The sequence below is a fragment of the Telopea speciosissima genome, chromosome 1 (genome assembly GCF_018873765.1).
Source record: "Telopea speciosissima isolate NSW1024214 ecotype Mountain lineage chromosome 1, Tspe_v1, whole genome shotgun sequence".
NCBI lineage: Eukaryota > Viridiplantae > Streptophyta > Magnoliopsida > Proteales > Proteaceae > Telopea > Telopea speciosissima.
Genome location: NC_057916.1, coordinates 2,356,938 through 2,382,468, shown reverse-complemented (window position 1 = coordinate 2,382,468; position 25,531 = coordinate 2,356,938). Strand labels below are relative to the sequence as shown.

Here is a 25,531-nt window from a genome sequence, read left to right as displayed (position 1 = left end):
CAAAATCCAAATAAATACAAAATAGGTAGCCAAACATATTATCATTTGTGATAAACCAATGTTCTCTTGGGTATTTATACAGGCACCAAGGAATCGACCATTCCCAACTCCAACCCAGAAAAGTGAAGAGGGAAAATGAAAAGGACAACTATCAGAAGAATCAACAAAAATCCTGTAAACTAAAATAATTGTCAGCGTTCCTCTTCCTTGTTATCTACACAGATCATCCATGGTTTTTATCCCCACCCAGACCTGACTCACTACTTATCCACACAAAATTGTCGTGGCAATGGATATCTTCACCTCTGGACGAAATCCTTTGGTCACTGCCAACCAGCCTTTCAATATATAATTCAAGAGCATCTAAAATTCTGTGGTGCATCAGTCGTCCCAATTCAAGGCACAGACCTCTAATACGACACCTCCTTTAGCGAGAAATGGGTTGATTCGAACCCATAACAGAGAGAAAAGTGAGGCAATAATCATTGACCAGACCAGGATAATGGTGGGCAGTTTATCCTGTTTCCACATTAATCCTTTGAGGAAGCTATATACATGGACAATGACCCAAATGGCAAAGAACAGCTTACCAAATAGTGAGACCCACGACCAATGTTTATGGCATCAGAAACCTCAACAATCACCCCAATTATGTTAGTGATTAGCAATGTTGTGGGAGGGATCAACAATGATGTCCACTTGAATACGTATAGCTCTGTCATGAGACACCACCAATCACCCAAAATTGCTTGTTCTTCCACCAGTTCATCTCAAGGATGATAAAGAAGAGAGCCATGAACACAATGCTGGCATAGTTAATAATCTGCACAATGAGATGCAACTTCACAAGAGCCAAAAAATGTCATGAGTAGTAGTAGTAGTAGTAACATAACCAAAGTACATTACTTGTGGAATGTATATACAGAAGAATTAACGAGACAAGAAGCACATTTTAGGACCACCAAATGCAAGACAAGGATACATTGACCAGAGACTGAAATTCCAAGTAATCAACCCAATATTTTAGGACATTAGTTCAGTGCTGGTAGTAACCAAGCCAAGCCTTGCCTTATATATGAGTTGTGGCAATGAGGTAGGTCCGAAGGGCCCTTAAGCACGGATGCTCAAGTCAAGGCTCTGGGCAACGAGTGGGAGCAAGGAACTGGCTAAACATATTGAGAGAATTTTGATTGTCCATGTTATCAAGTATTATTTTGTAGAAAATAAATGACAGCATCAACACTCGCAAAATGTTTCTAGAAAGAAACAGATCCTTGATTATCAACTTCCATTGGGAGACAGATATTGAAGTGCATGCAATTGAATTTACCTCGAGGATGATGAACTTCCCAGTGAGAAGGCAGACAGCTGGCAAGGTACAATATGCAATCAAAGGAATAAATATCCAAGGATAAACAACCAAGTTTATGTAGGAAACTCGTTCCAGCCATTTCAAACCACACCCATATCCAAACTAGATCGAACAGTGCCTGCTCAAGAAAATCTCTAAAGATCCAAGGGTCCAACGAAGAACCTGGTGCAGACAACCCAAGAGATTGATCAGAGCAGACCCATTAAATACTGGCCTTTTGGGTACCCAGAGCACCACCCATGGCAGTGCGTCTTGAACCCTATATGGATATCCTCTGTAATGGAGCCATATATCCATCCAATCTGGTTCAAACTTGAATATTTAGGGGATGATGCCAAATACACTTTTCATCTTAAGAAGACTCATAAAGGTTCTTAATCTACATTTTACCCTGGCATACATTGGTTACCTACCTCTTTCCCCCGTTCTGTTTTATCTTCAACCTCTGCCATCTTCTAAGAGTATGGAAGCTATGCACACGGCAGATTGCCCAAATTTTTTTCTCAAACTTTGTTTAGGACATGAGGGACAATTTTTCACTATCTATTCCTGTCATTTACCTTCAATCCCCTCTTCAATATTTTCAAGGACATGACCTGTGTTGAAGTTTCTCTGTGCTTTATTTTCTACTTCTCCTTCTTTGGCTTCAATTCCTTTTCTTCTTCCTAGAATCACAACATAGTCAGCACCATCTAGGCCAGCAGTTGCATGTCTTTCCAGGAGGTTTTTTCTTTGGGAATGCATTCTCTATCTGGAGCGTGGCCCCTGCGCCAGCACGGGGGCCAATGGGAGCATACGTAGAGGCATCAACAGGGGTGGAGCGATCATTTTGCCGCATCCTGTGTCTGGGCACAGGAGCCACGCTCCCAGACAGTCCTTTTTCCGTTTTCTTTACAGGGGCATTATAGCCATACAGTGGTTGCCTTCTGAAAGTGCATCCTATTCCAACATTGATTGGTCCCTGGATCCCATCTAATCCTTTCATATTGATCTGTTGTCAATAAACAAAAGATGTTTAAAAAAGAGCAAGGGGATAAAGTAAATACATGATTCCTTCAACAAAAAGTGTCACATACATTCAAGAATACAACATTCCGATTTGAGTATCTGTCATGGCGATCAATCCCACCAAACCGTAGAGGAAACCACACATAGCATACTTTTTTTTCTGATGTCGGATCCATCATGAAGCACGTGGCTTCTCTAAGAGCCTTGCTGCTGTTTATATAGTGATCACCGTCGACATTCAGAAGATAAGGTGCATTGGAAATAATTGCCGAGAGCCCCACCTTCAATGAACAACCAAACTCTCACAAAAAGTAAATAACTTGGCTAATTAAAATTAAAAAAAGGACCAAATCACACCAAGGATAGGAAAATGTCAAGGGGAAAATAGGCCTTTAACTGCATGTAAGATATCAATAATGGTGTAGCAACCCCAAAACTTTAATTATCATCAGAATCAAGCTTCGAAGAGAGCTTTCAATTCAAAATTGTCTTCCAAGAGGGTCGAGAAGAAACATCGTCTGAGGTCATTGGAAGAGATGATTTAGATGTCCCTTTTGAAAGCAACAATTTGAAAATTTGAGGGAAGGCTAAAAATATGTGAAGTCAAGTATATCTTGAGATGCACAGTTGCTTTGGGCACAAATTTAAGATATTGCCAACTAAGTTGGTCTTGTATGTCTCTTTTTTAATTCTTTCTTTCTTCTTTTTTTCTTGAAGCGGGAGGTACTTTCTATTTCCCGTGATTGGGCAAGCTACATTAGGATATGTGTTTCAAAATAGCCAAATCACTTAGGAAAGGATAAATATAAAATATTACTGTATGCTATGCATACTATGGAGCCACCACATTACAAAAATCATGAGGTACCATATTATGCTTACCCTATCCAAATGTTCTAGCAAAATGAAGGGGTCAAGACTTCAAGCTACAACCTAAGAAGAGAGAAGGATCGGAACTCTGAGTACCTGCTCTTGAGTGTAGAGAGCACACAGAAGTACTGGATTTCCCCTACAAGGTAGAAATCTGATGTGCGATTATTGGTTTCACCTTCATCACCTGCCTGTATCTATGGCTGATCCCATCTTCAATCCTTCTCCGAAGTTCATCTGGCAAGCCAGCCTCACCTGCTGAGCTTAGGGCATCACAAACTAATTTATAAGTATATTCTCTAGGAACTGATCCTCCTTCAACCAATTCAACAAGAAAATTTTGTGCCTCGAGTGCCCTTCCTGCTTCACACAATGCATGGATGATTGGGGTGTAAGAACTTGTAGTGGGTGTCCCATGGTTCATCAACTTCATCTTATGCAATATCTCAATAGATTTGTCAATCTCATTAATGGCACTATAATACCTGATAAAAGAATTATAAGTGACCCGGTTAGGAAGCAAACCCTTCTGAATCATATGATCGAACAACTCCAAAGCCCTGCCAAGCCGGTACGTTTTACAACATCCATCAATCAAGCAGTTATAAGTAACAACATCCGGAACAAAGCCCTTGAAGAGCATAACCCGAAACATGTGGTTGGCCTCCCACAACCTCCTCCTTATGGCCTTTCGGCATCCAGTCTGCAAGCTATGCTTGCAATAAAAACTAATGAGAATTGTATACGTAAACGTATCAGGTGGGCATTGAAAACCCGGCAATTCCATCTGCTCCAATAAAGACCTCGCTTTCTTAAAATTCCCAACTCTGCAAAGAGCACAAATAAGGGTATTATATGCATAAACATCCGGCTTACAATGAAACTGCTTCATACGGTAAAACATAGCCAAGGCCTCATTAGCTAATCCATCTTCTCCAAGGACTTTAATCAAACAGGTAACAGTAGCAGTAGTCACAAGCTCCCTGTTGGCCCTTCTGGACATTTCTTTGAGAAATTCCCACAGCACTTTAAATCTGTTTCCCTTAGCCAATACACAAGCCATCTCTCTACAGGTAACTTCATTATGTGTGAAACCAAAATGGTTTTCCACCCAAAAGTAGAACTCTAACGACTTGTCCAGTCCTAAATTGACCTTCTCAGGGTCTCTGTAAGCTGCTGGTCCAAGAACAAGCAAACCATCATGAAAACCATTGGATTCCCATCGAAGGTTTCTTTGCTTGAGAGGTGCCCGATGTCGGAAACCTTTTTGGCAGCCAATGGAACGAGCAGACTGGAAGAAGTATCTGGGTATGGATCTCAAGACTTCACACACCAAGTCGACAGACCATAGACTGCGGGTGGGTGCAACAACGGTAGCAGCAAGTTGAGCATTGAAGGGTCTGTTTTGAACCATAGCAGCCATTACTTGGTTTAGTAAAGAGTGATATAGGTGAAGAGTTTGAGTTCTCGACGTCACCATTTTTGAGAAGATTAACAAGAACTGTAACCCTCACCCCTCCTATTTCTCTTTATATCTCTGTCCTTCTCGCTTTGATTTTTATATTAAGAAAAATAAATCAAGTCCCCTCCTACTGCAGAACCAGATTGCCTCAGCAGAGATGAGGATGGTGTCCTGCAACTAGCATTGGTCATGGTCCCTGTAATGTAATCAGAGTTTTGATCTTTTGTTAGGCTTGACTATTGTTAGTAAATACGGTTACATGAAAAAAAGGGGGTAAAGATACGTATGGGTACTAAACAGATCTTGACTTCAATAATACTTCTAAAAAATTGGCATAAGAAAACATATACATTAAAAAGTTGGATACAGAAATCTCGAAGCAAAAATACAGCAATATATTCAATATACAGCAGACAAGTACATCATTTAACATACATTATGGCATGAAGAATACATTGAGCAAGTTGACGTTATTGAGCGAGGTATTGTCATTGTTTTTTAACACCCTTAGTTGACCCACACACTCCCTTGGTCTTGGTAGTTTATGGATGCAATGTTTGAAGCAAGCTATGTTACAGATTGCAGGTTTCATACTTTCATGTCAGGGCTGTAACTTGTTTACCTTATTTGTTAACATCTGACCATCGGGTCCTAGAGTGGTAAACATGAGATTTATTGGAAATCAAGTTCGCTTTCATCTAGAATTGAGGTTGATCTGATATCTGGGTTGAAAGTTATGGTTGGGACAGAAAATATGTGTTTGTGAGCTTCAGGACTCTGCTCTTGTACATCCAGCAGATTCGAGCCTAATTTCCAACGTCTCTCACTTATTCTGGGTTGAAATCTCCATCAAGTGTTCTTGATTTGGCTTGCTTTGAAGTTCCATTTCTTTTTATTTAAGGGTAAGACATTGTAGAGATGTATGGAGGTTCTGTGGATCATATAGCAAGAAAGAAACAACTGGGTTTTGTCTTGGCAAAAGAGAGTGAGGTCATCATGATCAGGGTAGTAGCTCATTGAGCCACCAATCAAGAAAGCTCCCACAATATCCCCTTTGATTACAACCTCAGGGAATGGGGTAGCACCATGACATCCTGTATAGTTAAAGAGAGGGTGGTTATTGACTGGACAGCCTCATCGTCAATCAAGTTGAGGAGAGTAGTTTTGGAAATCCATGACCAGAGCAGGGATTTCAAGTGCATCCAGTGGCCACATTGGCAACATCCTTATAATTTCTCAGGCACCATTGGCAGGGAAGATTCTAACACTGCAGAAATTCAATCAGTGATCCAAAGGCTTAATATTTTCTCATCTCAGCCATGGACTCACCTTTTGATCGAGTTTCGAGGGAGACTTGGCTTCTTGCAGTCTATTTACTGTTATCAATCAGTTTCAAAAGTGAATAAACCAAAAGTAAGACTTTTGATCACTTTTAACATGCAAGAGCTATGGAGAAGAAGAAAGTAGAACATCCCTAGAAGCAGTACCAGCACTTTCAACTCTCAAAACTCTCCGTGTAATCCCGCGGCACTCATTAGAGAACTTCTTATAAAATCTTCATAAGAAGGAATTACTCCCTCCATCCACAAAGAGGTGAAAAAAACAAACATTGGCTCTTTAAGGTAAATACCTGTTCCTTGGTCCTGAGTTGTTGAAATTCCTGTTATCTACAAAATCCACTACAAGTGACTCCTCGTTGCAGGTGTCAAAGCCGTAGTATACTTCATTCTTCAGTGATGATAACTTAAAATCTATGGAAGTGAAGGATTGACCTATGATTGAGTCATTAGAATACCATCTTCATGAGAATGGAACTACTGCAATTACCTATGGTAATCCATCCGGTGAGGGTGACGAGGAAATATGGATGAGGATGATGATGATGATGAAGAAGAAGAAGACTACGGAATTATCCATGGCTGGTTCTTCTAAGAATTTGATAACTGACTTCAGGATTTGGTTCTAGGTGGGTTGGTCTTCTCTACTGGAGAGTGGAGAGAGACGATGATTGTACTTGCTATTACGGTTATAAGGATCTGTATTAGATTCAGGGTTTCAAACGTGGAATCGGGGACAAAATCGGTCTGAAAAAGCCCTAGAATCGGCCAATATGAGTATACCAGACAGATTGGAACCAGAACGGGGTGAGTCGCCTAATTTGAATCTGATCCCTATTCCAGCCGATTTCTGTAGTCCTTTTTTAAATTGTCCTGTTTTTCAAGACATAGAATCAAAAAGAATTTCTTGCTTCCCCTTCTCTTAATGACCTTATCAGTAATTTGGTTAATACCTTTTATGACTTCTTCTTTTTTTGGGGTAATAATACCCCTTTATGACTAAAGCTAAAAAAAATGTATACCATTTCATTCTATTTCATATGGCTGCCCTCAGTTAGTAAGTTCATATCCGGCAATTGAACAGGAATGGATATGTATGGCAATTAAACGGACTAGACGGCAATAATATTTTTCAAAAATCCGGCGTAATAAAACGCATACAGCAATAATATGATGTGTTTACGGTCACTCTATAAGCAAAAATGCGGGCATATATTCACTATGGAACAGACATTCACCACCTAATAAACAAAATAATAGCATATACAAAATGATTTTAGCTCAAAATAAGCATTATTAAAAGTAGTTAGTTTGTTAAAAAGATTCATAAAATTACAAAAAAATACCATCAAAAATAGAATCTAGTAGTAATTTAATCTGATAAAATTACAGAGTTGATTGAATCAGATTCTATTATGAGTGAAGGTATTGGGGTGGCCTTTAATGCCCTAAAGTTTCGGTTGAAACTGACCTATGGTTGGGGATTTATGAGACACACAATGGTGACTGAAATTGAACTAAAAACAGAGCATACGATGAAGGTATAAAACTGATATTAATTACCTGTTACGGGGGATTGTTTGGGTAGTTGAAGGATAATGTTCGTTGCTGAAATCAGGTACCAGATCTTCCCAATATATATTTGATGTCGAACAGCGACCCGAAACAGCAGGTTGTTGGCGGTAGAACAGAGAAAGAAGAAGAGGAAAACCTATCTCAGCCCAAGGCCAGAGTTGTGCCCGCTGCAACCAAACGGTGACAGAGAAGAAGAGGAGGAACAGAGCATGGACGGTCTTCAGTTCTTCACTCTCCAGCAAAGCCGTCGCCGTTAAAGATTTGAGCCTTATAGGAAGATTCGCCGGCGGCCGTTGAACGGAGATGGAGAAGATGAATGGGGATTGGGGGCAACGGCTGCTAGGGTTTGAAGAGAATGGGATTTTTCACTTTTGCGTTTTTTCTTGTTTTAGATTTTTTTTTTTTCCCCACCAATTAACGTTTGGTTTATTAAAGAGTGCTATACGCGTTTAATACTCTAACACATAAAAAATGCGTTTTTTTAATAAAAAAATATGAAAATATACAATGTAATACATTTTTTTATTTAAACAATCGAATACGCATATAATATGCGAATTATACATGTATTTATTAACTAAGTGGCTGACTAGGAATTTCCTGATGTTTAAAAAACTTAAGCCCAACTTCTTGGTTGTGATTAAAGCTATAGAAAAATGGGATAGTGATCTCAAACTAATTCATTACGAGAATTAAGTTTTTCTCAATAAGGCCGATTTTTCGATGTTATCTTATTGATGAGTACTGGAGTTTTTGCAAGGAAATCAAATTTTTTTTTTTTTGGGTGAATTAAGGAAATTAAATTATTAAGACAAATGTACAATAGAGTTTCTAGTACAAAACGATTGTTTTCTAAGTAACGTGCATAACGCTAAATATTACATAATTAAAACCAAAGGATTATCAGGATGATGTTGCATTGATTTAGCAACAATATCGGACAAAAAATTGAAGTTAGGCGGGCATGAAGTGTGATGGCAGAATTAGACCTAGCTCATGTCCAGTCATGGTGGGAGCTGAATGGTCCAGCACTCGGAAACCTGGGTCCCACATGTGAAATGACCACCCCACCCCAGTTTTTGGGGTGGTTTCCGAGCATTGGACCGTCCAGCTCCCGCCACGGCTGGACAGAATCCTTTTCCGTCATAATTCCTTAGAAGGAGTCAGTAGCAACTTTGGGAAATCATTCTTTTTATTCTTTTATGAAAGTGTAATCACACAAACCACACCCCAATCCCAAAAAAGTAATCTACTTTTAGGACCGTGGAATGGCAAAGAAATACACAACACACACCACATGCACACACCCAATGTGTTGGGAAATCATTCATGATCACAATGGGATCTACATTCTACACACCTGAGAAAGGAATGGCTATTTGGGCATCTATATTGTTTTTACAATCTCATTTTATTGCAATCTACCTTAATTATGATCATATACGAAAATGCCCAAGAGTCACAACTAAGAGGCCTGTACCAATTCTTGCAGGGAACATCTGAGTTGGGGTAGATGTAAGAAGATATTTGGACAAAGTTCCAGAAGGTGTTAGATTGGCTGACACACGGAATAGAAAAGGATGACCTTGGGAGAACTTGGCTTTGCTTTGTGACATTTTTTGTTAGCAGTGTTATAGTTTCAGTTAAAAGCTTTGAAAACTGGTTGAAAAGTGAGTCTAATTTAAATTATTTTAGTTAAGGGTTGAAGGAGAGTTTTCTTATTAGTTTCACTCAAAAGCTTTGAAAACTGGTTGAAAAGTGAATCTTGGGCGGCGTTTGGTATGCATTTTAGGTCGATTTTGCTTTATCGGATTTTAAAAATATTTGTTTTTATCACTCAAGAATGCAAAATCAACCTAAAATGCATTCTAAACACAGCCTTAGTTAATGGCTGAAGGAGAAAGTTTTCCTCCACTTTGCAGTAAGAATTCAACCACCATCTTAGGGTCCCAAAACATCCCCCCGTGTACCGAATGATCTAACATACCCTTCACCATGGCTTAGGGAAAAGTTGGTCCATTGTTGAAAGTATTAAGAATGAAAGCTTAATCAATAGTTGTTAAATAGTTGAGCTGAAAACCCAAATTTGATACAATATTTGGTGAAAAGCCTTTCCAATGACCAGTCTGCAAGCAACAGTGAACAGCCCTCCAGATAGCCCAACCTGGAGGGGTTATCAAAAGAAGCTTATCTTTACTGGACCCTCAAAATAAGAAGTGCTAGTACTCCCTTTTATAGATAAGCTGTTCACATCACCTTGCCTGCCTAATGTAAGTTTCTGCTTGAGGCAGGGTCATATCCCATGGATTAAGAGATTCTATCTTCACTATGGGTAAAAAGAAAAAAGATTGAAAGAAAACTCAAAAGTCCTAAAACCAAAGACTAGGAGCATTCTGTCACTGGCTCCTTGCTTTCATTAACCAAGATCTAGATTTTCAGACTTGTCTGACTGAGCCAAACCAGTTTTTGACATTTAATGCTTCAAGATTTGGCCTGTAAACATGAGCTGATAATAGTCATCTCAGAAAGACCAGAAGTCAGTGCCTTCCATACATTACATCAGAAATATTAACTCATATTAGATGGACACTCATCCAACCTGCTATATTATACTGCACAAATTCAGTTCCTTGGCATCCAATTTTCATCTTATCCAAAAATCAAGTTATATGTGCTTGCACCTCATAAAAACTTAATGCACTAACAACAATTTGAAATTATCTCACTGCATTCCTTCAGTGTAGCACAAAATACTCAATGTCACCAAATATTAATCCAGAACTATTTCATCATCAGTCTACATATATACACAATAGGTAGAGAAATGAACAGGAAAGAAAAGAAAAATACATTTTCGAACGAATTTGTTGACTCCTTTATACTCAGCCTCTTATTGAGATGGGAATAAATTGTAGTTCATACATATTATCATTTGTGAGTAAACCAATGTTCTCTTGGCATTAAAAGACAGGCACCAAGGAATAAACCAATGTTCTCTTGGCATTAAAAGACAGGCACCAAGGAATCAACCATTCCCAACTCAACCCAGAAACATGAAGAGGGAAAATGAAAAGGACAAAAAGTATAAAAAAAAGAATCAACAAAAAACCCTGTAAACTAAAATAATTGTGTCAGCCTTCCCAGTCCTATTTATCTACACAGACCACCCATGGTTTTTCTCCCCACCTGGGCCCGACTCTACTTATCCACACAAAATTGTGTCTTGGCAATGGATATCTTCACCTTTGAGAGGACTCCTCCTGCCACTGCCAACCAGCCTTTCCATATACAATTCAAGAGCATCTAAAATTCTATTTGGTGTATTAGTCGTCACAATTCAAGCCGCAGACCTCTAATATGATGCCTCCTTTAGCGAGAAATGGGTTGATTCGAACCCATAACAGAGAGAAAAGTGAGGCAAGAATCATTGACCAGACCAGGATAATGGTAGGCAGTCTATCCTGTTTCCCCATTAATCCCTTGAGGAAGGGGTACAGATGTACAATGACCCAAATAGCAAAGAACAACTTACCAAATAGTGGGCCCCACGACTCGTACCCATTGTTTATGGCATCAGAAACACCAACAATCACCCCGATTATGTTAATGATTAGCAATGTTGTGGGAGGGATCAACAATGCTGTCCACTTGAATAGGTATAGCTCTGCGAAACCACCATCGTCACCTCCTTTGGATGTAACAGTGAAGTTCGTGTTGACTCCAGCCAAAACCTTGAGCAAACCTTGGAAGAGAGCAAAGAGATGTGATGAGACACCACCAATCACCCAAAATTGCTCGTTCCTCCACCAGTCATCTATGCTAACACCTCCCCACTGCATCTCTAGGATGCCCGTTGCTGCTATAGATAAGAAGAGAGCCATGAACACAATGCTGGCATAGTTGCTAATCTGCATAATGAGATACAATTTCATATTAGCCAAAAAATGTCGTGAGTAATAATAGTTAAAGTGCATTACTTGTGGAATGTATATACAGAAGAATTAACCAGAGAATGGCAAGAAGAATCATTTAGGACCACCAAATAGAAGACAAGGATACAATGACCAGAAACCAAAATTCAAAGCAATCAACCCAATATTTTAGGAAATTAGTTCAAGGAACTGACTCAACGTTTCTGCAAGAATTTTGATTGTCCATGTTATCAAGTATTATTTTGTAGAAAATAAATGACATCATCAACACTCCCAATATATTTTTAGAAAGAAACAGATCCTTAAATTGTCAACTTCCATTGGGAGAGACAGATACTGAAGCGCATGCAATTGAGATTACCTCGGGGATGATGAACTTCCCAGTGAGAAGGCAGATAGCTGGCAAGGTACAGTATGCAATCAAAGGAATGGATGTCCAAGGATAAACAACCGAGTTTATGTAGGAAATTCGTTCCAGCCATTTCAAACCACACCCATATCCATACCAGATTGGACAGTGCCTGCTCAAGAAAATCTCTACAGATCCAAGGGCCCAACGAAGAACCTGATGTAGACGATCCGAGAGATTGATTGGAGCAGATCCCTTAAATGCTGGCCTTTTGGGTATGCAGTACACAGAGCGCCACCCATGGCAGTGCATCTTGAACCCTGTAAGGATATCCTCTGTAACTGAGCCGTATATCCATCCAACCTGATTCAAACTTGAATAGTTAGGGGATTATGCCAAATACACTTTTCTTCATAAGAAGGCTCATGAAGTTTCTTAATCTTCAACATTTTACCCTGGTGTACATTGGTTACCTACCTCTTTCCCCCATTCTGTTTTATCTTCATAACAACAACTAATAACATGGATGGCTTCTTTTAAGAGAGATGCAGAACTGGCTCCTAGTGGAACTCCACCATCTTCTAAGAGTGTTGCCGCTATGAACACAGGAGACTGCCCAAATTTTTTCTCAAACTTTGTTTGGGACATGAGAGACGATTTTTCACTATCTATTCCTGACAACAGGACACCAGTTAGTATGACCAATGTATATGTCTACATAAGCAAGACCAAGAACCAGCTGAAAAGCAAATACTGTGAAAATGCAACTGATTACCTTCAATCCCCTCTTCAATATTTTCAAGGGCATGTATCTGTGTTGAAGTTTCTCTGTGCTTTATTTTCTTCTTCTCCTTCTTTGGCTTCATTTTCCTGTTCTTTTTCCTAGAACCACAACACAGGCAGCACCATCTAGGCCAGCAGTTGCATGTCTTCCCAGGAGGTTTCTTCTTTACAGGGGCATCATAGCCATACAGTGCCTGCCTTCTGAAAACACATCCTGTTCCGACATAGATTGGTCCCTGGATCCCATCTAGTCCTTTCATATTGATCTGTTGTCAATGGACATTAGACGTTTAAAAAATAACAAGGAGACAAAATAAATACATGATTCCTTTAAAAAAAAACGTGCCACATACATCAAAGAATACAACATTCCAATTAAATACATGATTCCTTTAAAAAAAAAAGTGCCACATACATCAAAGAATACGACATTCCGATTTGAATATCTGTCATGGCGATCAATCCCATCAAATCGTTGAGGAAACTGCACGTAGCATACTTTCTTTCCTGATGTCGGATCCATCATGAAGCACATGGCTTCTCTAAGTGCCTTGCTGTTGTTTATATAGTGATCACAGTCGACATTCAGAACATAAGGTGCATTGGAAATGATTGCTGAGACCCTCACCTTCAATAAACAACCAAACCAGAAAAAAAAAATTATAATGAAAATTGAACAAAGTCTTGATTATTAATTTAATAATTAGGTATAGAACGGGAAAAAAAGATCTGATGTTAGTGCAAACTGAAGAAAAACAAAAAGATTTGGGCTTTACCAGAGCATTCATGGCCCCAGCTTTTTTGTGGTGATCAAATCCCGGTCGCTTCTCTCGAGAAACATAAACCAGACGTGGCAATAAATTTCCTTCAACATCACGAACACCATTTTGTCCAAAAAATACCTGTCACACAAGTCATATATTAGAGAAACAAAGGAAATGCCACTTTTGTGCATTAATGCACTACAAGCACAGAAACCTATTGTTCATATTTTTGACACACTGGGTTTTTCCCCTCCAGGCACCAAAAGCATGACAAAAGAATACTAAGCCAGACAACATTCTCATGAACACTTTCTAGGTTAAACTATGGTATTTTAACACATAAACAACCAACTAGAAAGGCCTAATACCTACAGCTCTCCTACAATCAATGGTGTACTCGGATCATGCTATTGTAGAAAGAATAGCTCCTTACCTGGATCATTCCTGGATGATCCCGTACATTGTTCCCTGGCCACGGTGTTCCATCCTGCATTGTCCAACCCTCCTCGGGAACCTTCTGTGCAATGGAAACCAACCCATTTATCCGAACCTTGAATTCTTCGTATTCCCTCTGTGTCCATAAAATGATGCATCAGATAACCCTGATGGTAATTTTAAGACCAGATAACTAGAGCATAGGATGAGGAACAGGATAATCAGACAACATATACCATTTGGCAGTATTATGAGATCCGGTGCAGCAAAAAGGTTTCGATCAACTTGTCTCAAAAAAATTTTAAGGTACAAACACATAGAGGCGGCAATGAAAGGGATTGGGTTGGCTTGGGTCAGGACGGGTTTGGTATGGGTTGGCATACTAGTCATTGGAGAATAATCCTCAATTCAGACATAAACCTAATTGAACCAGTTTGAGAATGTGTGGTTCTAACCTAACCAGTTTTTAACATTTGTTCAACTCAAACACAAGCTGAAATTTCACAAAGTATTTGTTCAGGTAATACTTAACCTTCTTTTACGAATCCAAGGTATTGCTTGGAAATTTTATTAAAGAATTTTCTTTTCTTGAAAAAACAAATACTGTATATATGTAACTTCTATGTTTGAATAGTTTCATTTGATAAGATTATACATAAAGCTAAATGTGTAAGAACATCATATGTGAATTATGAGCCACTCAATCCTCAGTGTGAACCTGATCTAATCCTAAATTGGGATGATAAAAGTCAAGATGACCCATGTGTCAAAACTGACAACAAGCAGATTTGGAGAGGTCAGAACATTGCCACCTTAAGATATAAATTGTTTATAAATACATCTTTAATAGGGAGGGCCACAGAATAAAAAATAATTAAGTTTTCCTTTTTATTTATTTACCAAGAAACTGAAACAGGTCTTTTAAGACAACCAGAAACTATATATGAACCAAACCTTCATTGCACGCCGTTCCCTCACAAAGGCAGGATGAACTTTGTCTCTCAGATAATCAATCTTCTGAGAGAAATACCATTCTGGTGCACGGGGCTCGATATTAAATTTTTTGCTGAACGGGACCCACTTCCTTGCAAACTCCGATGTCTCAGAAAGCGCTTCAAAAGTAAGCATGGCAGCACCATCATCAGAAACGTAGCATGCAACTTTGTCAACTGGATAATCCACAGCAAGGATGGATAGAACAGTATTTGCAGTGATTAGTGGAGGTTCTTTCATAGGATCGACTGTACTAACAAATATGTCAACAGGGGCTAACTCAGAAGGCTTCCCTTCTTTCTCATATCTGTCAACAGATTTTAAGCTGATGTTAGAATACAAAAACCCAAAGAGATGGGACAGATGCCAAAAAAAAAAGCAGGTCCAATTACCTCAGTGACAACCGATCAAGGTACGTCTCTCGCTCAATTGGTAACCATTTGGGGAACTGATCTAAAATCCATGACAGTGCAAACCATATTTCACAAATGACTGATGTCAGCCACAAACCATATGCATCAGGGACCGGGTGGAGAAGTCTATAATGGAAAAAGAAGCCAAGAATCACAAGCCGGAGTATTATTATCAATCTGTACGGACTGATCATGCTGGAAGGAATTGGTAACTTCCTTGATAGAGGCTGTCTTCCTTCATCCATTCTGAAAAACAAATTTTGGCGTTAAAAGAAATAGTCTAGTGTAGACAAATAAGAAACATGAAATAAATTCCTCACACTGAAATGAACTACATAAACTTTTTTATGCTTGTATGGTTATGCTTAGACCAACAGGAAAATATATAATAAAAACAACACAAAAATAAGTATGTTTCATAGACTTATGGACTGGAAAGAAGGCCTTTACAAACTGTTGATAACTATCTACAGTAGAAACAAAGTTTGAGCAAAATGTCAACAACAATCAATGTATAATGAACACCAATACAAGAGAGCAGACTGGTGATGCATATGGAAATCTTACACAGACAACAACCTTGATACCTTGACTAGAAGATTCTAAGGTTTTTTACACGTCAATGTAAGAAGGCATCCACAAAGATCACTTGCTCCTCAAGGATACTTAAAGCAGATTGCTTTTATTCCATAGAGAAGTCTAAATGAGACAATATCAGTGAATAGCTCGTTCTTTCTAACAATCATAATTTCTGCTTAGCTCTCTTCCCCTCTGCTTTACACCATTCTTCCCCTTGTAACTATTGGCAAGCATTAGGAATGACTGATAAGCACACAAAAGAGCTTTCTGTACTTCCTGGAATTCCTTTCTTATCAGTACTGCCTATATCAGGTCCACCGCTAGAAAATTTTGCTTATGCCCATTTAAATGTTAATACTCCACAAAAAAATTTGAGAAATCATTTTTCTCCCTTGTCTTGCATTGTTTCAAAGTAAATAACTGGTGGCACTTTAATAAAAATATTCAATAATTCTTTTCCAAAGATATTTTTGCCACATCCGAAATCAGCCAAACTTTCGGCTCTATGCCCTTTGTTCTGTCTCTATACGCTTCGCAGTGGAGTTCATGTCTCCAGGCAACACACTCGCAAAGTTCAGACTGCCACAGGGAAAGGTACACCTCAATATTTCAAATGCATGGAATTTTCTTTTCACTATCAATGGCTCTGTTTGTTTGGATGTAAAATGGCTAGAAATAAAATAAAGAAGATAAAAATTTGTCCTGACAAATCATGAAAAATAAACATATGGATGTACTGTGCTATAACAGGGCCCACTATCGATTCCATGACCCAAAAGTGCATGAGATATTTCTTTAATGAATAACTTTACGTTCTTTAATTTTGCTTCCAGTCATTTCACATCCAAACAAACAGAGCCAATTGGATTTGTTGTCTACTTTATAAAACTCCTCACAAATGTGTCACTTTCTACGTTCTCCAATTTGTCAGAAAAACTGTTCCTTCTCTATTCATTATTTGATATTTTAATGACTTCATCAAACAAATAATGACAAGAATCTCCTGCTTCGATGAGGATCATGGATTTTTTTTAATGGTTCAAGTCCAAAAAAATCTCTCTGAGAAATCAGATAATGCAATTCTGGATCAACCAGTGACCAGATTGTGTAGAGGATTGCAGAAACTGCAAGCAATATAACTTTCTCTGTCCCTTCAGTGAATACAACGGTTAAGGTTCTCTCATTTAATCAGAAACATCCAGAGTCTAATTACATTAAAATCAACAAAATTATATGGCATTGGTTTTGTTTTAGGTATAACAATCAGTAATTATTTCAGAAAGTCCAAATTCCTTGACTTAAAAGGCAAAACCATTTCAATTTTTTTCTTAAAAAAAAAAATTGCATACAAGTACGAGGCACAGCCACTCACACCTTCCCAAGAGAAATAATAAAAAAAAAAAAAGGCCACATACCAAATGGCGCTGTCTGATTTCCCTATGTTTACAGGGTCCAAAACTAAACCACTAAATCAAAAAAGAAGTTAATGATCTGCCAACTAAACAAAAAGAGAAAAAAAAACCCCAGTATGGTACTGTAGCATTTAAATTACTTGCAGAAACGTATGATGTCCAGACAATCTTAAACACTCAGGAAAGTCAGTTTGCATGAAATGTTGAATTAGACTAACATGAGACAATAACAGAAAACAACAAAGTTCCACCAAAACATGTTTCAGAGAAAGGAACAGAGCATTGAACAGATTCTTACTTGGGCAAATCAGGATCATCCAGATCATCTCCATCATAGTTCCCACCACCATTTTCTCCTTCATGCTTAACCACCTGCAATTTTTCATTCTGCCTTTTCTTCCACTCCTCCATACGTTCCTTCCATGCAACACTCCCATACCCATATACTGCTAAGTCCTTCTTAGGATCCATTGATCTAGGTTGCACTGCATCATTGACAGAAATAGTACATTAGCCAAGAAATAAATTATTCTAAAACCAATAGCACATGAAGGATGGGGGGCAGAAGTACAAAGCATAACCAACAAATCCAGGGAACTTACAGGAATCAGGAAATGGCATTGGATGAACTCGTTTTCCACGACTCATAATTGGTGGTATTATAAGAGCATGTTGATCAGAAGAAATTCCAGCATCCTTTAATTAGAGAAGAAAAAAACACAAAATTTGAGTTGCTAACGGAAAAGATTAAAAAAGAAAAAGGATATAACGTCTATCAGAATCTGTTCAATCAAATAACCTCTTGGCCATAGGTCAGGAGAGGGATTTCAGGACTCTGGGAGGAAGAATCCAGATTTGACGGCAGGGAGGCCCAAGATGCATCAGCCTGGGAACCACGGCCAACATTAAGGCGAGCAGAGAGGGCTGCCTCTGCAATATGGTGTGCATTGCTCCAGTTATTACTCCCAAAGTCGAATTCGTTATCCAAATCATCAACATCCTCCTCTTCCTCATCGCCTTCAACCCTGGGGCTGCCTGCAAAATGCACCACTTGGCTGAGTACTTTCTACAGGTATCGGCATGCGATGCTGGAGAAGATGGCAGAATGGAAGAAGAAAGTATAAAAATCTCACCTTTGATGCGCTTGTATCTGGTTTTGCATTGAGGGCAAGCTTGATTGCCCTCTCTTCTCTCGTACTCATAGCAAGGTCTACAGATAGGGAAAGCACATTCATTACAGGCGACAAAGGGCTCTCCGTCTACTGTAATCTCAATTTCATCCCCACAAATCTGGCAAATCTGTCCACTCAATTCTTTTACAGACTTCACCTACAACAGCCCAGAAACCATGGGTAAAATTTCCATTAGCTTCATCAGATCATTGAACGAACAAGAAAACGAAATGGGTGCTCAGTTCAGTAAGGTACACAAACACTACAGAACTAATTTTGAAGAAAGGGTTCCAATCAGATTTTATTTTTTTTTTTTTTTTTGGGTGGGGGGATATAAAATTTTCGCTACCAGACTTGGGCAAAACGAAGCAGGAACAAGCATGACTAAAACAGGGTTTTTTTTTAAAAAAAAAAAAAAAAACTCATGCCGACATTAGAAAAGAGGGGGGGGGGTGGGGGACACGAAAAATCTACGACTAGATCTTCAAATCGAACACCAAGAACCAGCAGCAATGCCTCAGAAACGGGTACGTTACACTCTATAACTCCAATGAGAAACAATCTAGAGAGGTTTTCCAGAGAAATTGCTGGTGGCTTTGTCACTGAAGCTAGATTGCAGAAACACAAAAATGGGGCAACTGGGTATCCCCAAAAATCAAAAACACAGACACTAGGAACCAGAAAACCAAAGTAAAAGCAGAGATTTTTACGGTAGGTCTTACCCGTGCAATATCATCAGCATTGATGACGACGAACTCATTTCTGTTGTGAGAGCCGGCAACAAGCCGGCCTCCCGTATCGAAGCCACTCATCCCACCCACCCAACACTGTTAAACACTTGAACCAGAGAAAACAATCACACCGACCAAAATGGATCTCTACACCTGCTTCATTTCATCTCTCATCAGTCCACAAAAAACCTCCTTTCTCCTTTATCGTTTACCCCTCTCCTCTGCTACTCTGCGTTACCTACCTTCCAGAGTCAAGCCCACACTCTTTAAGCTTCAACTCTTATACACTCTTCACAAGAAATCCCAATCCCACATAACACAAGAGAAAATTAAAATAAAATAATGGCTATAAAACCCATCACAGAGAAGGAAGAAACAGACAAACCACAGACCCCAAATAAAATAAAGAATAAAACAAATAGAAAACGAAAAGGTTCTCCGTTCCGTCCTTATTCCTTCAAGGACCCGTTTTCTCACAATTGGGTCTCTCTCAGTGATGTGGCTGATGTGATCGATATCTACCCATTGGTCGCTGGCGAAGAGCAATGAAGAGCACTTGAGGGGAAAATCGAATAGACACTGCAAGTTCAAGCAAGACTGATGGATCAAACAGAAGAGGTAAATAGGTAATCCAGCAGCGTTGAAGTTTCAAGGCGTAAGAGGAAGAGATGAAGAGGGAAATCGAGAGATCTATCGATCAAATTGATCTCTTTTACAAATGGGTTCTCCCTGCAAGGGCCCAGGTGGTGTATATGGGGCCCAGGCCGTCCCCCACCGCAGCTGGTGGTCCTGTCTCTACTTTGGTTGGTAATGGTAGCGGTGGAGACGTGGAGGGGGAGAGAGATAGAGAGAAGGGTATTTTCGTAATTGGAACTACTTTTTCTGTCCTCTGCTCCTTTTTCTGTGGATCTTCCTCCCTGTGCTGTCTTCTCACGGTTTTGGTGTGTTTGTGTCGAAGCAGCGAATGAGATGGGGAAAAAAAATAATAAGATAGATAGAAACGCTGAACGGAAAGTAAAAGATGAGGAGTAAAATGGACAATAGAGATTTGATAAGGATAAAATGGGAAAATAGAGAGGAATAAGGGGTTACAGCTCAAACCGCGTGCTGAGTTGGAATCTTTTGTCCTTTGTGATGCCAACTTTACTACCTTTTTCCAATCTCTCGTGAGCACGAGAAAAGTATCTCTTTCAACAACAACTGGGAATACACCAACTGCATTCATAATCTTAAACCAGACCTGGTCTTCCAAACCGGCTGGGTCATCTAAACCGGTTAATGCTATATCATATATTGGTCAGATTGATTGAACCAAATTGACTGATCCCAATGGCGATTCCAGCTTTTTCAAATCGGTCAATCCTTACTTGGTTTTAAGGTTAATCAGAATCAGAATCAGGGTTTAAAACCTCAAATTGGGATTCGGATAGGTCCAGACTGGTTCTGAGCTGATTGAATCAGTCTCAATCGACCCGGAATAGGTATAATACAGGCATCTAGGGTTTTGTGTACTGAATAGGACTGAGCTGGATCGAGGGAATCAGGATCGATCTCGGCCAATTCTGATCCAACTAAATGGGCCTTGATTAGTCCGAATCGGTATATTCAGATGTCTGGGTTTTTCGGTACAGAGTCAACTTGAGCTGGATCGCCAATCTAAAATCGACCGATTCGATACGGAATCGTTTGATCTAATCCGATTTTTTAAAACCCTGATCAGAATTCGTAAAGATCGATTCCACTTACTTGAACCATGAATTTAACCCTTTATATAAGCTAATGTTTCCTATTTAGATCTTCATTCCCACCATTTTGAGGATCCTTCCGGGTTCATAATTTGCCATTTGGGGCGTTATTAGGTTCATAAACATTGTTCATACAATGTTCATGTTAGGAAATTCCAAGAGTTCATGAACATGAAATATTGGAAAAAGGAAGCACATGTCGCCCTTGTGCAGATTCGAATATACTCTGCTCACATAATAAAGTGCGGGACTTACGCTGACAATCTCTTTCTTATTCTGACCATATGGGTATCACGTGTACCCAAATGAATGATATCATTCTCTAGATCGTCAGTGATGTAGTGTGCAAATTTCTTCTCATGTTGCTATCGAGGGAAACCAGCCATGTGAGATATTTATATAAAGCAAGAATCAAATTGTAATCCCTTTTCTTACTAAGGCCTTATTTTCATGGACTTAGTTATCTGTATGGTATCCCTATTGGTCTCGACTAATACCGATATTGATATCGATACTCGTATGAATTGGTCATATTAGGCTGAATCAGATTATTTTGCCCCTTAAAATATCAATGCACAGGTTTCTATAACCATTTTACCTTGCCTTGTTTTGATACTACCCACAGTATCGGTATTGATCATGATCGATACAGCCAATTTGATAACAATACCTAAAACCATACCTATTTACCCTAAATTTGACTATTTAGATATTTAGAGAACTGCTTAGCTAGGCCACGTGTTAAATTTTAACTTCAAATTCAATCATATATCCTTCTATCTAATGCAATATCCTCCTATGTATATCCATGCACACACACACCCCCTAACTACTGTCCTGAATTCTGTTTTACCACATGGTAGATTCCGCTTAAGTCGATATGTGAATTGAAGACTTTGGGATATACATGTCCACAAATTTTAAGCCCCATCTAAATTATCATGCATCAGAAATAATGCCATTATTAGAGTCTAACTAGTACCCAATGTGGATACAATTAGAAATTTCCTTGTATAAATACATGCAGTTAGAATTAGGTAAGATACCAGTATGATAATTCAACACTTCATAGTATGTATCCACTGTCCCCACATTTCCAAGCCATTTTCCTTATAGATTTTATTAATGACAACAACACTCACACATAATTTGGTGGGTGTGTCTCTAACCTTAGATGGAAAAAGCACAGTTGTCTTATTTTGATCACTCTTTTTAAGTGTTGAGATTTAACCCACATTAAATTTTAGGAACTTGGGTTTCTTGTAATCTTTACCTCTATTAAGACAGTTAATTGTATGATAAATGATCTCCATCCCAAGATAAGAGTAAACGAATTCTCCCCTTGCTTTTGTGTTACTCATATCCATAAGTGATATCAGATATTGGAACACCTAGTTGTGTCAAAAGTAATCTCTTACCTTCTGTTCTTTGTTCTCTTGATTGTATTCCTTTAATCTTTAATTGGGTTGTTGCTTATATGACCTTTTACACAAACACACGCAACTAACCATTTTGGAACCACAAAATAAAACATTGGTTTGTATTAAACCATTAGGTTTATTTGTGTAAACATACTTAAATGTGTAATTCTAGGTCAATAGTTACTTTCGTTTAAGTCATCACGAAACCCTTAAATTTTGGCAATTGCTACCAAATAACAATTGAACATCACTTATGCTTCCTTACAATATAAGAAAGAGAAACATTAGTATCAAACTCAATCTTAACAACATATTTCTTTAGGTTTAATTTGTCACTACATTGGTGAGATTTGATTTTGTAATCATGTATCATTTCGGCCATGTGGCAACTCAAGCAAGGTTGAAATTTTGTGGACAAAAAGACTTGTGATCATCGCTTATTTACATATCAAGTTTCAACCTAATGAGAGCTAGCCCTTGCATTAAAAATTTATGGACTACAAAGAAAGTGCATCAGACTATAGGATACATGGAAAGATATAACATTACCTGACGGAAATGATTAAATTTGATGCTGAAATTTGATATGTGGTCAATCTTGATCATTGCCCAAATATCCAATAGTTAAAATTTGCCATCTCACTTTTTCACATGACAGAATGGGAACCATTGTTATAACGTAATTGTCACAAGTTTGGTGATAATAAGATTGTTTCTATTTTTTAATAGCTTTATAATTTAGGGATTTTTTTTATATTCATCTATAACTCTTTTTACCCTCTTAGTATAATATATTTTGCCTCAAATGAGGATAAAAGCCTGTTATTTCACATGTGTACTCAAAATGCATGCGACATAATGACAACTCTCAAGAATTTTTTCCCCCAATAATAATATGTATAATATCAAATTATTTTGAAAACCTTTCTTATCTCTAACTTAAAAAACTTTTGGGAGTAAGATAAACGATAATAAAAAAATAAACTACATGTTCTGCGTAGACCTGTAGAGATGTCAATTATATAGTTCTTTTTATGTAATTGAAACTTTAGTACATAGATTAATAAGTGGACGTCATGAGTCAGATGTGATGTCAATCAATTAAGTGTTTTTTCTCCTCTGATAGTAATCTGTTAAGGGCTATAGACTATGAGACAAATATGAAATTGACCATTGAAGAACCGAATAATAGTTCATGAATCAATTTATAATAAACTATAAAGTATTCGAGTAGCTGAAACTTTCAACAACTAATTAAATTGTGAATGATTCTAAAATCTTAAATACATTTGACCTTCCCCATACCCTACTAAACATGGGAGTCTTGTGCACTAGGTATGACATTTTTTATTCTAAAATCTTAAATTATTTTTCTCAACATTCTCAAAGAATATTTCGAGTGATAGCTCATGGATTAGTAAACATTTATTTAAATTTAAATTGAAGAAAAAAAGAAGAAGAAGAAAGACACGAGTCATGACAAGCCATAACTAATTGGATGCTATTGATTCGATGGATGTGAGAAAATACTTTAGGCTAATGTATAATTATTATAGGGGGAAAATAATGCTACCTGGTTGCGTGGCTGCTGCGCCTAAACACATAAGTGCCCTAAAGTACCGTACTACCCCCATTGAAAGGCGAAAATTATGCTCAGGATGATGCGTGCACGCCTGCAAGCTCTAGAGGCCCAGGCAACAATCTCTTAAACCTCATTATAGTTAAGAATGTGGAATTGGTAACAAGATTGGCCTCCACCGATTTCAATTCAGTTGGAATCGATCTGAACCCTAGAAGTTTAGTATTAAATGATCAATTTGTCCAACCAATTCCAATCTGAATCGATCAATTTCATGAATTCCAATCCATTTCTTCAAACCATGATAATGACACTAGGGAATTTTGAAGTGAGTTTGCTAATCTCTTGAATCTTGGATCTGTATCGATCTGATATTGTTTGTCTTAGTCATTTTTTAAGATCGATCATTGTGTTAGTTAAAAAAAATTAAAAAAAATCAAAAAATGCTTGAATTTTATAAAAATGACGATACCTATATAATATATAAGCCCATGATTTTAATGCACGGTATCAGATCGAGTATCGATCACCTTCAAAATTGATACGATATCGATATGATATAGGCACAAATCGACTATATCGAACAAATTTACCCCTAATTTTTCTTAAAATACGGGTTTCATTTTACTGTTTTACCTTTTATCCCGTATCAATGAAACGAGACAGTATTGGTATCGATCACCTTCAAACCACGCTGCCATTTGGGAGATGGTGACAGTCCCCTAGGAGTTAGCGAAGGTGGACCGGGGCAGATGTTAACGCATGTACGTTAGGCTAAGAAATGGAAACAGTCGTTAAAAAACTACTCTAATTTAAATAAAACAAAGAGGAAAATTTCCCCAATTTTAAAACCTGGCTAAAATATTAAAATTAAAATGTATTAAATAGCTTATAATAAAAGCCACGGGCCATTTATCATCAGAGCGTACACTTATTGATCTAGGTTATATTATATTATTATTATCAGATCGTACGTTAGTTGACCCAACGGTCAAAACGGATATATTATCTATCAATGAATACATGTTTTGTGATGTTTGGAAAAATAACATTTCCTTGTGATAATAATAATAGTAATAATTCATTTTTTTTTAAATAAATGTTGTGTGTATTAATTTTTTTGGAAGCAATTTTCTATCCTGGAGTGTTGGCGTAGGTACCTCTATCTCTCTTCCTCAAAACAAAGAGGTAGGGATGTCTTTTCATATGGGGAAGAAGAAAGAGATAGACTCATGGGAGTGCTAGTGTAGGCCACATTCCCGAGCAGAGTTCCTTTTCCCTATTTCTTTATATGATTCAATTAGTCATCAATTTTTTTATTGGATTTTCCTACCCCATGGATTAGAATAATCTCTTAACCCATGTGATTTGACCCTCTTATTCAATCAACGAAGAGTATTTAGACATGGGTGAAAAGATAATCTCTTATTCGGACATGATTTGACCCTATAATTCAACTTGAAAGGTATTTTGGAACTTCGACAACAACGGACAAGTGTTAGTACTGAAACGCCCAATACTCCAATTGCAACATCAAATCACGGTGGATGAAAAGAAAATCTATTCACCTTGAGGTGACGAAAAACTTTCACATAAATC

The 25,531-nt window shown here is 38.1% G+C and overlaps 2 protein-coding genes, 1 long non-coding RNA gene and 1 pseudogene across 6 annotated transcripts; 1 reads left to right on the top strand and 3 right to left on the bottom strand.

Annotated features, from left to right (window-relative positions):
- Window positions 1-239: 239 nt before the first annotated feature.
- On the bottom strand, window positions 240-2,556 carry LOC122642512 (annotated as a pseudogene).
- Window positions 2,293-6,514, bottom strand: LOC122664055 (pentatricopeptide repeat-containing protein At1g77405). 2 transcript variants are annotated; one of them, XM_043859751.1, is made up of 3 exons: window positions 6,343-6,514; window positions 3,347-4,908; window positions 2,293-2,363 (listed from the first exon to the last, which is right to left on the bottom strand). In XM_043859751.1, exon 2 carries the CDS (start codon window positions 4,728-4,730, stop codon window positions 3,390-3,392), a length of 1,341 nt encoding a protein of 446 aa, XP_043715686.1. In that variant the 5' UTR covers window positions 4,731-4,908; window positions 6,343-6,514; the 3' UTR covers window positions 2,293-2,363; window positions 3,347-3,389. The 2 variants fall into 2 exon arrangements, with proteins under 2 accessions (XP_043715686.1, XP_043715680.1); XM_043859745.1 differs by lacking the exon at window positions 2,293-2,363 and having other exon boundaries at window positions 2,754-4,908.
- A 3,961-nt stretch (window positions 6,515-10,475) lies between these two features.
- Window positions 10,476-10,725, top strand: LOC122664132. Its single transcript, XR_006333296.1, has 2 exons — window positions 10,476-10,558; window positions 10,604-10,725. It is a non-coding gene; the product is annotated as an uncharacterized LOC122664132 (long non-coding RNA).
- Window positions 10,726-10,873: 148 nt separating this feature from the next.
- On the bottom strand, window positions 10,874-19,694 carry LOC122664037 (cellulose synthase A catalytic subunit 2 [UDP-forming]-like). Of its 3 annotated transcripts, none has more exons than XM_043859720.1 (14): window positions 19,179-19,694; window positions 18,418-18,613; window positions 18,084-18,319; window positions 17,887-17,980; window positions 17,583-17,781; window positions 15,273-15,539; window positions 14,842-15,187; window positions 13,886-14,023; window positions 13,465-13,590; window positions 13,104-13,316; window positions 12,681-12,954; window positions 12,383-12,579; window positions 11,918-12,268; window positions 10,874-11,532 (listed from the first exon to the last, which is right to left on the bottom strand). In XM_043859720.1, the coding sequence occupies exons 1-14, from the start codon at window positions 19,266-19,268 to the stop codon at window positions 10,948-10,950; spliced, it is 3,312 nt and encodes a 1,103-aa protein (XP_043715655.1). In that variant the 5' UTR covers window positions 19,269-19,694; the 3' UTR covers window positions 10,874-10,947. The 3 variants fall into 3 exon arrangements, with proteins under 3 accessions (XP_043715655.1, XP_043715662.1, XP_043715668.1); XM_043859727.1 differs by having other exon boundaries at window positions 17,583-17,769; window positions 19,179-19,693; XM_043859733.1 differs by lacking the exons at window positions 18,084-18,319; window positions 18,418-18,613; window positions 19,179-19,694 and having other exon boundaries at window positions 17,583-17,778; window positions 17,876-17,979.
- Window positions 19,695-25,531: the final 5,837 nt, after the last annotated feature.